The 14,599-nt window shown below is 50.2% G+C and overlaps 1 protein-coding gene across 1 annotated transcript; it reads right to left on the reverse strand.

Annotated features, from left to right (window-relative positions):
• Positions 1 to 12,598: 12,598 nt before the first annotated feature.
• CLDN14 (claudin 14) lies at positions 12,599 to 13,315 on the reverse strand. The gene has a single exon (XM_054576117.1). It carries the CDS (start codon positions 13,313 to 13,315, stop codon positions 12,599 to 12,601), a length of 717 nt encoding a protein of 238 aa, XP_054432092.1.
• Between the last annotated feature and the right edge of the window lie 1,284 nt (positions 13,316 to 14,599).

The following is a 14,599-nucleotide window of genomic DNA, read 5'->3' on the forward strand; positions in this document are numbered from 1 at the left end:
CCTGGGATGCAGCAAGTAACATGGGGTCCTCTAATATCCATCTTCTGAACAAATAGTAACTGATCAAGTAAACCTCAAAGTGTGGTTTAAAAAGAGGACACCTCCCTATATATAGAAGTAAATACCAGATAGATAGTTGAAGGGTTTAAACATAAGAATCAGGTACTTTATGTGTGCTGCCTCCTGTTCACAATGTGGCTGCACACCTCCAGCATGACATCTGTGTTCCAGGTATTGATTTTAAAAATCGGCTTAAATCACTTCCTTGAAGGCTTGACGACAACCACCTATATTTAACTGGCCCAAATCTAGCTGTCAGGAAGGCTGGGAAATATAAATATCTTTATCTGAACACATTCTTAGCCCCCCCAAAAACTGGAGTTCTGTTAGTAAGAAAAATATAGTAGAAGGGATAAGAAACACACAGATAGTATTGCCTACCCAGCATTTTACCGAATAACTATTGTAAGAAGAGAGAAGCAAGAATGACACCCAGGCTCTAGGACCAAGGGACTAAGAGGTCGATGGCACCGGTTCTCGAGATGGGGGCAACTCGGGTTGGGTATTGACAGTTCTCATCGAGCCATGCGGTTTCAGGTGCCAGGCAGACTTCTGAGTAGAGAAATCAAGGAGGCAGCGGAGCAGGCATGCCTGGAGCTCGGGGGAAGCACGGGTTCGAGAGAGCATCGTGTGAACGAAATTTAAAGATCGCAGACGGGATGAAATCACCGGGCAAGGAAAAGAAGAAAGTCGAGGACCGTGACCTACATCAGGGAGGGAAGAAGAGCAGAGAGGCGTGCACGGGCGAGCCACGGGCAGGAGGAGCCCGGGGGCTGCAGGGTCCTCAGGCCTAAGGGAGAGGGTTCCGGGGCAGTGGTCCCACACGTGACGAGGCTGCTGGGATGGCCAATGGGACGAGGACAGAGGCTGAGCAAGGGTCCAGGCTGCTCTGACCCTGCTAGGACCTCGCAGCAGCTCTTTTATGGCCTGGTTTGCTCCGTTTAGCCGTTCCCCTAACGACGCATACTTGAGTCGCTGTTTTTTCCTTCCCTCTTTTTCCTTTCCCTTCTTGCTAGTGGAGGCAATGCTACAGTGAATATTGTAGCATTTTGGCAAACGTGAGTTATTTCTTTTGGATAAAGCCTATAACTATTGACTCAAAAGCTATGTATGTGTTAGATTGTAATCGATATTGTCAAATGTCTGCAGAATGGTTACAACTTATGCCAACGGGCTGTTGGAGGGAGTGTAACACTAAGTTAAGACTTTGGGAAGCTGGTAGCTGGAAGATGTCTAGTTTTCATTTGACTTTCTTGAATTTCTTTTTTCTCATTGGTCATTTCTATTCATATCTTTGCCCCATGTTTCTTTTCAATTGTTGCCTGTTTAGCCCAATTCTTATATTAACTACTCTCTTAAAATAACTGGTGCACTTTCTGTGTTTCTAACTGAACCTAAATACAGTGGTTATTGTTTGTCACATGAACACTTTTAAACTATCTCTGTCCATCTGTCCATCCGTCTGTCCATCCGTCCATCCATCTGTCCACTCATACGTCTACTTACCTACCTATCCAAAATCTATTGATTCATTCTTTAACCAGCCATCTTATTGAATTAGGTTTTCTGGACATTCAAATATTATCAGGAAATCAACATAACTTGCTCTCCAATTTTCAACCACTTATTTCACTTATTGATTCTATTTCTCAGTTTTATAATCCAGCACTTTCAGTATAATGCTCAGTAACAGAGGTAGGCGTCCTTGTGTTATATCTAAGATGTGTGGGTACATGCCCACATGCAAACATAAAATAGACAATCAATTTAAAAGAAACAGTAACCTATTTTGCTAAAGCATTTGCTGTTTTAAAAACATTTTAACCTTACAGTTATTTATTAGTTTTGAATATTTAATACATTCCCATGGTTGAAAATTAAAAAGGTACAAAAGGCAGAATAGAAAATCTTCCTGCCTTTGTCCTCTGGTCCCCTTCCCCAGAGGCAACTGAAGTCAACAGTGTCTTGTGTCTTTCTAGAATATTTTATGCAAATACAAAGAGCTTTTTTCCCTGATTGCTTTGTTTTCTTCTTCTTCCAATCAGAAAAGGCATCGGAGCTTATCAAATGTCATAATGGCTCCTCTGGTGATGTCGTATCAGGTTTCCTCTTCTGACCTACGAGACCTCTGAGATCTACTCTGAACGAACTCATTGATAGTGCACCACCGTGCCTTCCCGCAGGACTCTGTTCTGCGAAAGGAGGTAAAATCCCCAGATTTCCATTCTTTTTAAGAAATTTGCAGAGGGTGGAAATAGTCTTTTGGCTTATTGAGAGTGAATTCCACTATGCAAAATAAATAAATAAGTGAAAACACAGTGTTTTACCAGAAGTCAAAAACATTGCTTTAAGTTCCGTTTGACTTTCTGAGTCATTTAAAGACATGAGAGAAGCCATTTAAAAATACAAAGAATCAGGAGCCTTCCCTTCTTTCCCCATGCCCTCCCATAGTCAAAGGGGCCTCAAAAGCCCCTCCTCTTTCAAAGTTTGAAAAGAATTGCCATCAGTTCTTCGCATGAAGCTTTTGCGGGGGGCTAGTCACTGACAGCATGCAGTGTTTCACATAACCACTGAGTTCGCCTTGCTGTCTCCTCTTCAGTCAGTGTAGGTGAGACATACTTTCCCAGGAGACCATGAACTGGCACACAGCTGCCTGAAGTATTGTTTTATAAATATTTTCTTTTCTTAATCTAAGTTTTACGTATTTGTGGTCTCCCATCCCCCCTTTTTAAAAAACGTAATCAAGTTATTTTGTGATCTTTCTACCTTGTTTTTTAAAAACAAACAAACAAACCTAAATCTTGAGTTTGTTATCAATTCTTCTCTCCCCCACCCCTTGTTTTATTTAAGTTTTACATTAGTTTTTCTATTTTTCCCTTTAGAATGCTTGGTTAGTTTTTTTAGGCAGTGTTTAAGGATATGATTATTACTTTGCCTTTAGCTTTAACTCTATTCCATTGGGTCTGATATATAATAACCTTATTATTGTAATTTCCCAGATAGACTGCTGTTCTAGTTGGATTTCCTCGTTGAAACAGGAAAAACAGGGGTTTTTTTTTTCATTTCTGACAAGCTGGGTATTAATATTTTTTGATACACTTTTATTATTTTTAGTTTTAATATAGTTTTAGAAGGTGGTTTCTATTTTGCTCCTTGGAATTTATTGAGGTTTTCCTTGTGACCTTTCTTTATAATATATTATAAAGTTGTGTAAGTCATCTTTGGTTTTGAAAAGACCATGCACTGAATTTTCTCTTTCTTTTCATGACGCAGAATGAGAGATACATAGATACGATCAATCTGGTTTTCCTATTATTCTGATTATCTATATCTAGTTTCTGTTTTTTTGTTTCCTTGTCTTACTTGATAGGGACTGAATGAAGTGAGTTAATATATCTTAGCATTAATGTGGTTCTGTCTTTTTTCCATTTCATGAGAGATATTTTTCTATTGCACATCATAAAATTCATCACGATGAAGTAACCCTGTGTGGAGCTTAGTGAGTTTTTGTTGAATTCAGGTTTCTCTAGTATCACGCTTGTACCTCTTCCCTCGCTTGCCTTTTGTTTACCATCATTTCACCCATCGTGTACTCCTCATTTTACATATCATTTACCTAGAGTTTTGCTTGTAATTTTACTTTTGGGTTTTCTAAGTCACCTACTAACAGAACGCCAACATACATAAAGTAAGAACTTATAGAACTATAAAAAGAAATAGATCCTCAATTTATAGCCAGACATTTTAATACTCCTCTTTCAATAATTAATAGAACAGATAGAAAATCAGGACGATATAGAAGAGTTAAACAGCACAGGACAGGGAGGAAGAGCCAAGGAGACAGCCGGGGAAAGCCTGGGGGCTCTGGGGTCTTCACTTGTGGGAAGGAGGTTTCTGAGGGGGCGCGAAGCCGACAGCAAGCCGGGGAAGGTGGAAACAGACCCAGGAAGGGTGGAGGGTTTCCTGCAGGGGAAGGTGAGAACCTTTTCTTTAAACAGGAATGGAAAGGCTTTGCTTTCACGAAAAGATTTTGAGCACGAAAGACCAGATGCACAAATACTCTAGAGCACCAGGTTCATCCACCAGCGCTTCTTCCCATGGGCCCCACCTTGACCGTAACCCCGGCCACGCTGGGGCCCCCGGGGGAGTTGGGTTCCCTCTGCCGTCTGTTACTGACTGTCCTGGTGAAATGGGGTTCAGCCTCCACTTGGGAGAAGGGATGGGCTCTCGGGCCCCATGCAAAACGCTTCACCCTGCGTTTCTCTCCGCTTCAGCTCCGTCAAGTCCCTTGCCCTGTTTCCGACAGTGCAGGGTTCTTGGACGCCAGGATTCCTTGTTTTCCCATGTAACCGTGGTCTTGGGAAGTTCTGTGCATGTGGATTTTTTTAAAAAAGATTCTATTCATTGGTTTATTTGTGTTAGAGAGAGGGGAAGGAAGAGAGAAAGGGAAGGAGAGAAACATTGATGTGTGAGAGAAAATCGATTGGTTCTCTCTCCTACATGCCCCAGCTGGGGACTGAACTCACAACTCAGGCGTGTCTCCTGACCAGGAATCGAACCAGCAACCTTTTGCTTTGCAAGATGATGCCCAGCCAACTGAGTCCCACCAGTCAGGGTTGTGCAGGTGGATTTAAAAAATATACTAAGTTAGATGTAGACTATTTGAGGCGTTGTATACCTAAAGGGGTTCGGCGGTGGCGTTCTTTTGTGAACCACAAGGCCATTCATTCAGTCACAGTCGCCTCCCGAGGAAGACTGAGTGTAAGGCCACGAGACTAAAAATGTGACCAAGACAGGAAGGTTCCAACCTACTGGGGAAAAGGGACAAGCTGTATAGAAAACAAAAACAAATATCCCACTTGTAAGTGCTTACCAGGATAGCTACGGAGTGAACGTAGCTGTGAAACTGGTGCTGGTAGAAATCAGACCCTCCCACGGGATCGTGAGGAGAGCATTCTAAGGACCCGCGCGCGGGCACTTGTGGTGTGGGGCAACGGTTGGCTTGTGTGGAAACAGAAGCTGCCCCAATTTCCCATCTCCCTCCGTCCCATCCTGAAAAAGCCCAACCGCGGCCTCAGCAAGACCAGAGCAAATGCCAGAGTCCAGAGTTTCTGCTTCCCCTTGAAGCTCAGTCTGTTAGAGCCCACACAGCCTGCCATGGGCCGCGGCGGCTGCCAGACCCACGTGGTCGCGTGCCCCCGAGCAGGAGAGGACCCACAAATAAATGGGGCGAGTGTGTAACAGGGTGGGTGAGAGAGAGGGGTTATTTGTTCCCCCGGGGTTAGATTTGCTTGGGTGTAGGATGGACCAGATGCTTTTTCAAAAGAACCAATCAACTTCTGAAGTCTGTGCGGGCCGTTTGTTAGGCCCACCCCCTAATTAGACTGAGGGGCGTCTTTGGTCAAGCCCTCCCCCTGCGCCTCCCAGTGATCCTGTACTGAGGAGGGGAAGGCAGGAATGTGAATCCCCTTGGCCGAGCAGGGCTGTGACCCCCCAGAGTGTGAAGCTGTAGCTTCCTGGTGAAGTCCCCCAGTTTATCAAACGCAGTGTCTAATTCCCTTTTGCTCCCCCTTTTTGTTAATAATTAACTAAACTAGCAGAACTACCACCCATGTTAAGAGAGGAAACATTACCAGCACCTTGGAGCCCCCAAGGGTCCCCTCCCAGTTACCAACATAATGGCACCAATTTACACCCTTCCTGGAAATGTAAGTTGCAGTTGCTTCACCTCCTTGTCAACACTTGATATTGTTAACGGTAGCCATCCTGGGGGGCATGTCCCGGCATCTCATTGTGGTTTCAATCAACACCAGATTTGATGTGAGGAGAACAAAACAAGTATATTCTCATGCCTGAGTGTTCCGGAGACATTCACAGGTGAATGTTGAATTTCGTAACAGGAGCATCTATGGAGGCACGGATGGGAAAGAGGCGACCCCTCCCTCTGACAGGGTCGCTTGAGAAGAGGGCTGGGAATCAGGTCCTGTGGGGGGGATCTCGGCCTCCCAGGTGTGGCACCGGGCTCCCCATCCCCCACACCTCTCCACTGTCCTGGGCCGGCTCCCTGCCGCCTGCCATCCAGGTTTGGTGTCTGTGCCCAGCAAGGCCGCAGGCAGGCTCCTCCCCAAGGCAGGCTCCAGCTTCCCCAGACACCTGCCGAAGCCACTAGACCAAAACTGTGCTGCTTTCCTGGCTGTTAAATCCTGCCGTCTTGCTCTTTATTGTGCTGGATGGGAGACAGATGCAAATGCTTTATTTTGGAAAAGTGCCTGGGATGCCTGGAAAAAGCCTCAGACCTCCCCAGAGCGGGAGGAGCGGCCGATGCTCCCGCAGGGGCTGGTGGGCGGCCCAGTGGGATGCAGGGGGCCTGCTGCCCCTCCTTCACCCGGCCTGACCGGCACGGACGGCAGGGTAGACAGCAGGGTGGCGAGCTGGTAAGGCGGAAGCCCCTCCGGAGAAAGGAATGAAAGCGTGTCCAGCCCTGGGCTCTCCGGTGGCAAAGCTGTGGAGCACGAGGTGTGAGGAGGCCAGGGATTTGCCCCCGGCGCTGGGCCCTCCCTGATTTATGGGGCGACCTCCCCTGGCCTTTCCCGGGGCAGGAAGTGGACTGTTTGCTAATGCTTGTCCTCTGCCACACACACCTGCAAAAGCCAGCTGGTCGTATTTTAAAATAATGTACTAGAATTAAATTTCTGTGTTTTTCTTTGGATAGTTGCCCAGTGATTGGCTTTGTGTTTTTTGACTCAAAAAATGGCTTCAAATATATAGAAACTCAGATTTCAATCTCTCTCTCTCTCTCTCTCTCTCTCACACAGCCCCCCCCCCCCCCCCCTTCCCCCGCTCCTCTTCAATGAGGATCGGATGAGGAGACCACAGGAGATGTGGGGCAGCTTCTTTTAGCCCTAGAAGTTACTGTCACAGCTGTTTGACTCACTTGTCATTCCCCCGGGGGCTTCCTCTGCCTGCTCCTCCCTCTCCCTACAGATACCATTAAGCTACAAAGCATTGCTAATTCTAATCACATTTGTCTAAAATTGATGTTTCCTGTAGAAGAAATGTGCGTTGGGTTTGTCCTTGCTCTTGGCCTTGGTTTAGCAGGTCCCCTCCCAGGCGCTCAACCTCTCTTCCTCCCCTCGGTCTGCGGACCTTGTAGCCACAGCCAAGTGGTGTCTGGCCTGATTCCGGTGACTGGGGTGCCTGATGCCCGCTGGTCCTCCTGGCCACCAGGAGGCGCTAGCTGCCTTTGGGGAACTTGTGATTCATTTTCCCCCGGAGACATCCAGATGGCTCTCACTGCAGGTGGGCAACTAACAAGACTTCAGGCTTATCACTGTATTCATTGGACAAACAGGGGAAGGGGTGCTCTGAGAATCCCTGCCAGACCCAGGTTCCTTCTGTCTTCAAGTGTGACACGCAGCTCCACCCCAACACACACATAGCACTCTCTGCGGTCCCCGGCTAGCCCTTAGGGTTTATTTAAGGGACCTATCACTTACGTGCAGAATGACATTTGCATTTCCAGTTGCATGAACATTTTCTCAAAAGAAGGTGTTTTTAAAATCAGCTCTATTAGGGTAACATTGGTTAAGGACATTATACAAATTTATGGTGCACAACTTTAGAACAGAATGCTGTCTACTCCATTGAAGTAAAGGGGCTTTTAGTGTGACTTCAACTCACCTGAGCAAGTTCCTGTACTTGCGGGGGGTATTTTAGACCTTGGGACTTTATCGCTATTGGAAATCACAAATATTTTCACATTAGATTATAGTTGTTGCAGATTTAAGCGGTCATTTACGCTTCTCATTGCTTTAAAACTGTAGTATTTATTAGACCCCCTGCTGGATATTGTCATTGACTGTATTAATAAAGGAGCACAAATATTACTATGTTGTACTCTTTAAATATCTTGATAACATATTTCAATATCGCTGGTATTCTTTTGAAATCTTATGTATTTATTTTTTTCTTTATATGTAAAACTATTGAACGGAGGTGGAGTCTCCAATCACAGATGGCCCTAGGGCTGCTAGAAGCCTGGTGAGAAGACTCTGTTCTGTTACCTGGGGAGGAAGCCATGCCCAGGTGTGCCCAGCCCTCATGAGGAAAGAGGGGAAACATGTACATATATTTATATTAAAAAATAAAAAAGTATATTTTTTAATCCTCACCTGAGGACATGCTTATTGATTTTAGAGAGAGGGGAAGGAAGGGAGAGAGAGGAAGAGAAATATCGATGTGAGAGAGAAGCATCAATCAGTTGCCCCTTGCACGCACCCCAACTGGAGGTTGAACCTGCAACTCAGGCGTGTGCCCTGACCAGGAATTGAACCCGCAACCTTTTGGTTTACGGCACGATGCTCCAACCCACTTAGCCACCTTGGCCAGGGTGGAGCATGCTTATTTATTTATATATTTTTAAAAGATGTTATTTATTTATTTTTAGGCAGAGGGGAAGGGAGGGAGAAAGAGAGGGAGAGGAACATCGATGTGTGGTTGCCTCCTGTGCACCACCAGCTGGGGACCCAGCCCACAACCCCGACATGTGCCCTGACAGGGACTCGAACCAGCGACCCTTTGCTTTGCAGGCTGGTGCTCAGTCCACTGAGCCACACCAGCCAGGGCTAAACATGTGTATTCTTAAATGGCTGTCATGCTCTTATGAACAGGAAACAAGAACGTTTGAATCTCAGTTTTGCGTTCTCCAGACTAGGCTCTCCCGTTTGGAAGTCCTCAGAAAGTTTCTTCACTTTTCAAGCCCCGTTTCCTCACCTGCGGAGTGAAGGCAGCCATCGTGCGCACCTCCTAGTCGCTGTGCAGCTTGCAGGGCGTAATTCAGCGCTGCGAAGGGGCCCTTCCCTGGGCTTCAGGGAACAGCTCTCCTTTCCGTTGTCCTCGCTCAGGGCGCGTTCTTCGTCTGCCTGCTTCACCACTACAACCACCCTCCCAACCCCCCGGCCCCCCTTGTGACTGGGAACCTCTGCAGGCACCAGCCCCGCCATCGGCCCCTTGCATCCCTCCTCTGTGTTCGCTTCCGGCGTGACCTTTCCTAGCTCATGGCTTCGAGGAGATTCCTGGGCTGATGGCTCCCAAGTCGACCTCCCCCTGCACTCGAGCCTACGCATTTAGAGAGCCACCTGACATCTTCCCTTGAGACAGCTGAGGCCAAACATGTAAAACAAGCAAACTACCTTAGAAGATCGGGACCTCTTCTTTCCAGAGTTTTCTTCATTTCAGAAAATGGTAACTCCATTTTTCTAGTTGGTCCAGCCCCAAACCTTGGCATCATCCTTTAAGGCTCTTTCTTTCTCCCACACGCACAAGGAAACCATCAGTCAATCCTACCAGGTCTGCCTTCGGACTAATCCCGATCCCTTCTCCCCTCCACAGCGGCCGCCTGGCCCAGACCCCCATCTCTTGCCCCAACGGACACTGCCTGGCGGTGAGAAAGCAGAGAGACTTCAAGGCCAGGAGACGCCAGGTGGCACTGTGGCCAGGCGTGGGGCTTCGGGGCCAGACATTGCGGGTACAAATCCTGGCGCCACTTCTTCAGTCTAGTGCTGTCAAGTGACGGACGGCTAGTATGCAAATTGCAAGTGTGCTGGGGAGCGGCTGACCTGAAAGCAGGGTTCTCTGGGGGGTTTCTGAGGCCTCGACTTCAGGTGGATAAGCCCCTGAAAGCAATTAGGACGGTTGTCCATGAGGGGAGATGCTCAGGTCCTTTGAGTCTAGGAGGGGCGGTGCTCCCTCTCGGGAAGTGGGACAAAGGTTATTTTGCCCAGGGTTTCACAGGGTGGAAGGTTCCAGTGCCTACTCACCCACGGGGCCAGAGAGGGGCTGGGGCTGCCATGGGCGGCCGTGGGGACGGATGGCTGTGGGGGCTCCCTGGGCTGTGACGGCACTGGCACCAGGCTGTCAGCGGGGGTCACTGGGGTGCCCCCAAGGACTAAATACAGGGCTTCACCCCTTCCCCAAGTCCAGGGACCCCGGGGCCTCCCAAATGCAGGTAGACGGAAAAAGAAATATGACAGGCTTTAGACGTCGCCACATCCGAGCCGGGTTGGATTTAAAAGAAGCAAAAAAAATAGAGCATCTTTTGTCCCACGAGGATCGTGTTGTAATTGACATCCATGACAGCGGTTTCCTGGGAAACATCAGAGCCTGACTCACGCATCCCCCCTCCGCTGAGGTTTCGGGCTGCATGTCAAACCTTCAAAAGGAGCCCACGCTTTTGTCAAGACAGCCTTGGCTCAAGCTGCCTCATCCTGAGCACTTGGGCAGCAACAGGCGACTACTCGATGGCCCGGGGGGTGACGTGGCAAGCGAGGGGCTCGGAGGACCCCAGGTGCCCGTCCCAGGCCTGGACGCGGGCCCAACAGCAAGCGGAAGCTGGGAACGTTCTTATACCCTGCGGCTTGGGGGAGGCAGTCAGGGTCTTATCTGGATCTACTTCCTGATTGGTTAACTAGCTGTAGGACAGAGCTGTCTGTGTGTCATTTCCTGCTGGCTGTCCGGATTCAAACTTGGACCCCTGGGTCTGGTATCATGCGCCATCCAATCCAACCAGAGCTGGGCTAACTGTAGCTCAATGGAGTGATGGTTCTGGGAAGAACCAAATGTGGCCATAAATAACCCACTTAATCATTTGGAAATAGTCTAGGCATAAAAGTAAAGAGACTACAGGTCATCGCTCTATTTCAGGTAACGTGTTTGCCCCCTGCTTGCCTGTCTGGGTTTGAGTCCTGGGTCTTTGACTCACGAGCTCTGTGACCCTGGCAAATAATCTCTTTGTGCTTTAAATTGTCTTCTTTGTCTAACTGGGTAAAAAATAGCATTTGTCTCTTTGGGTTCTCATGTTTCTCATTGGACCAAATGAGTAAACAAAAAGTATGTCTCGCACAGAGTAGGTACTCAGTAAATTGTAGTCATAATTGTTCGTCTTTCACCTGAGTAGGAGAAAGGGGTATTTTATTTTAGTAGTGATAGAATTCAGAGAGAGTTTGAAAAAAGCTATTTTATTTTTTCTTTAATTTGTAATAGATCTATTAACTAGAATAACTTCACTAAACATTCTAAATTGTGAGCATCAAGGTATGACTGACAGAACATCATTCAATTTTTAGAAGATTTTATTTCTTTTTTATTGATTCAGATGTGTTTTTACAATTTAAACAATAGGTTCAAATTGCTTGTTTCATCATAAATAAAGGGTGATCTTCCTAATCCAAATTCAAAGCCTAACCGGGATAGCAGATCCCCGCTCTCAAACCTTCTGTGTGTCCAGATTAAAGCTAAAACGCACAGCACCCCCTCCCCCAAACAGAGGTCAGCAGGAAATAGAACAGAAATGTGTTCAGGACTGTTCCTTAAACCCCGCTCTTTAATGTCGTTGAGGATGTGGGGGTTTCATGCACCTGCCGTTCTCTGCGTGGGTCTCAGACTCAGCCCTTCCACAGAGCAGGGTGTTTCCTTCCACAGCCAGGGCTTGGGGCTCGGGACAGAGGCATGAGCGGGGCCCCATCAGGGCACAGCACGGGTGTGTGCGCACACGTGTTGTATGTGTGTGCACACGTGATCATGCACAGCTGTCCCGGCCGGTGAGTCAGACCACAGGCAGAAAGCATCGTCAGGACTCTTAAAGCAGCCAGGCCTCACCTGGCCCTCCCGGCCGTCTTTCTGCTGATGGGACAGTCGACAGACTCGCGCCCCTGTTCTCCTGATGGCTGCCATCCAGCTTCTGTCCCCAGGAAAGGAGCCAGGGACATCCTGCGGGGGCCCGTGGGAGTGAGCAGCGCTCCTGGCTGGCTCCCTGCCGGTGCCTGGAAAGCCGGGAAGCCAGGCAGCCAGGCAGATTTCGCCTCGTCGCCCTCGCCTTCTGACTTGCTTCCTTACGGGTGGGCGCCCACTGCTACCTGCAGAAAATGGCTGTGTCTTTACTTTGTGATTTATGACAGTTACCTGCGTCCCTGGGAAGCCTGTGCTTCCTGGCCTGCCTCCAGGTGTAAGCCAGCCTAGGGCACCTGGTGAGGGTGGGGTTACCCAAGCCTCTTTTGGATGGGCGTGGCCCAGCCCTCCTCTGGCCGTCCTGTCCTGCGGGGTCCTGGCCACCCCCCGAGGGGCTCCAGAGCTCTGCCACGCGGAGCCATGGTCGCCAGCGCCTGAGCAGATAGAGTAACAGTCCGGAAGCAGAAACGAACACCATTCACTTCATGAACAACCACATCCGAAAGGTTTATTCCTGTATCGCAACAAATCCCACTGACCCAACTCCCAATTTGCTTTCAATTCAGCTGTTCTTAAATCGCCCACATAAATACATAAAATAAATACAAAAAAAGAAAGGTTTTTTTGTTTGTTTTTTAGTCTTTGGTATATAGAGCTTCTCTCCTCTTATTTTCCCTAGTTCCCTGTGTGCTAAGCCCATTTCCTCAGGTTCACCTTCTTCTTTTGGGCACAGAAGCAGCCCAGGAGTAAACTTCGGGCCAGCGTCCTGGGTCCTGGTGCCTCTCCAAGCTCGGGGAGGGACAGGCCCCGGGACTCACACGTAGTCGCTTAGCCTGTACCCGCTGTGCGTGGCCGAGACGACCGAGGGGGCCCGGTTGTCCTTGTAGGCAGCGGGTGGCCGGTAGGAGGGTGCGGTGACCGTCGCCGTGGTGGCCCTGGGCGGGGCCGGGTAGGGCCTGGAGGGCGCCTCGTCCTGGCAGGACAGGCAGAGCAGGGTTCCGCCGATGATTGACAGGGACGAGGAGATGAAGCCGAGGTACAGGGCCTGCCCGATCTCGTACTTCATGCTGCTGGGCAGCAGCGGGTTGTAGAAGTTCTGCACCACGTCGTTGGTGGTCCAGGAGACGGCCACCATGCAGAGCAGGCCGGCCAGGATGAAGAGCGCGCCGCCCAGCACGGCGAACGTGGCCTTGGCCGGCGTGCCCTTGGCGCAGCGCGTGCACTTCATGCCGACGACGGCGCAGGCGCAGGCGGCGCCCGACAGCAGGCAGGAGATGACCATGAGCGCGCGCGCCGCCTGCAGGTCGCTGGGCAGCGCCAGCAGCGAGCGGTAGATCTGGCACTGGTAGATGCCCGTGCTGTGCCACACGCACTCCATCCACAGCCCCTTCAGGTAGGACACGGCCGTCAGGATGTTGGTGCCCACGTGCGCCGTCCTGCGCCAGTGCGGCAGGATGGTGGTGATGAGCGTGCCCACCAGGCCCAGGAAGCTGAGCAGGAAGCCCAGCAGCTGCACGGCCGTGCTGGCCATGGCCCCGGGTGGCTGCCGCGCTGGCTCAGGCGCCCGCCGCAGTCCTAATGAAGGCGGGGGCGAGGGGCGGGGGGGAGAGAGAGGAAACGGGTTAAAAATTACCTCGGTGCATTTATTTCTGCCGCAGAAACCAAGTTTTCCATAGGCAGTGGGCATGGCAATCAGCATATTTAAAAGAATAGTTTCCGAGACGTCATTGGGTGCATGACTAAGCGGCTCCTCTGTGATACTTTTCCCGGCATGGGTGACAGCAGGGGTGCGGCGGGCCTGAGCCCCTCCAGGACCCCAGGGAAGGCCATGCCAGAGCCTGAGGCCTGACCTCTCAGCACTTACCAGTCACGCGTGGGAAGTCCTACCTTGCACCCACCCTCAAACACGTCTGCTGCATTGGAACCTCATTTTATTCTGTTTCATCATAAATTACTTCAGCTGTTAAACCAACAGTTGCACCAACAGTGTTCATGTCTATGTGGCTTATGACTCAGAAAATAGCCTTAGACTGACTGTCAAAACCAGAGATTTTCCGGCGGTGGGAGACCCCCCCTGTGTGCTCAGGTAGGGAGGGGTTCGGCATCCATGGGTCAGATGCTGCCTCCCAGAATCCCGGAGCTGGATGCGACCTCAGAGACTGCTGACGCCTGGGGACAGGGATTACCAAGGTCACCAGCTCCAGCCAGGACACAAGCCAGGGACCCTCCTGCCCGGCCGGTGGGGCGACTCCCCTCAGGCGCCTCTGCAGAGGGGCCTGTCCGCTGCAGACGGGGCTGCTGCCTGGCTGTCAGAGCCGTGCCGGAGGTTCAAAAACACTCACCGAGGCAAAACCCGGAACGCTTCTTGGGGGCAAGGATCTGCACCTAGGGGTATCAGGCGTATAGGCGATGCTCAGGAAGTCTCGGGAGGGAGGGAGGGAGGCCGGGCGGGAGTAAGAGCTGAAATACCCAACGGGACACCTTGAGCTCCTCTCTCCTCCCTGCCGGGGGCCCCCAGCACAGCCCAGCCACAGTCCCCGCAGTCAGTAACCCAGTGTTTCACGTGCAGGGCAACCGGCTGTGGGGGATGGGCATCCTAGGCCTGGCCCGGCTGGTCCTTTCCGTGGTTTATTTGCTCCTTCGCAAGCCGTCTCCTCAACTCAACAGGACTGAAGTCAGCGCGAAGCCCGAGTGGGGACCGTCCGTGTTCTCTCCCCACCAAAGGCATCTCTGCGCTGGGCCTGTGTGTGGCAGTGGCTCAGGGGCCAGGTGACGAGCTGTCCTGCTTGGCTGGGGACTGAGAGTTTGCGCGGGA

The sequence above is a fragment of the Pteronotus mesoamericanus genome, unplaced genomic scaffold (genome assembly GCF_021234165.1).
Source record: "Pteronotus mesoamericanus isolate MK-2021 breed Mesoamerican mustached bat unplaced genomic scaffold, CSHL_Meso_final contig_116, whole genome shotgun sequence".
NCBI classification, from domain to species: Eukaryota; Metazoa; Chordata; class Mammalia; order Chiroptera; family Mormoopidae; genus Pteronotus; species Pteronotus mesoamericanus.

What these genes read in the sequence shown, in the direction of transcription:
- CLDN14 (XM_054576117.1), bottom strand. Translation starts at nt 13,315, where the DNA reads ATGGCCAGCACGGCCGTGCAGCTGCTGGGCTTCCTGCTCAGCTTCCTG.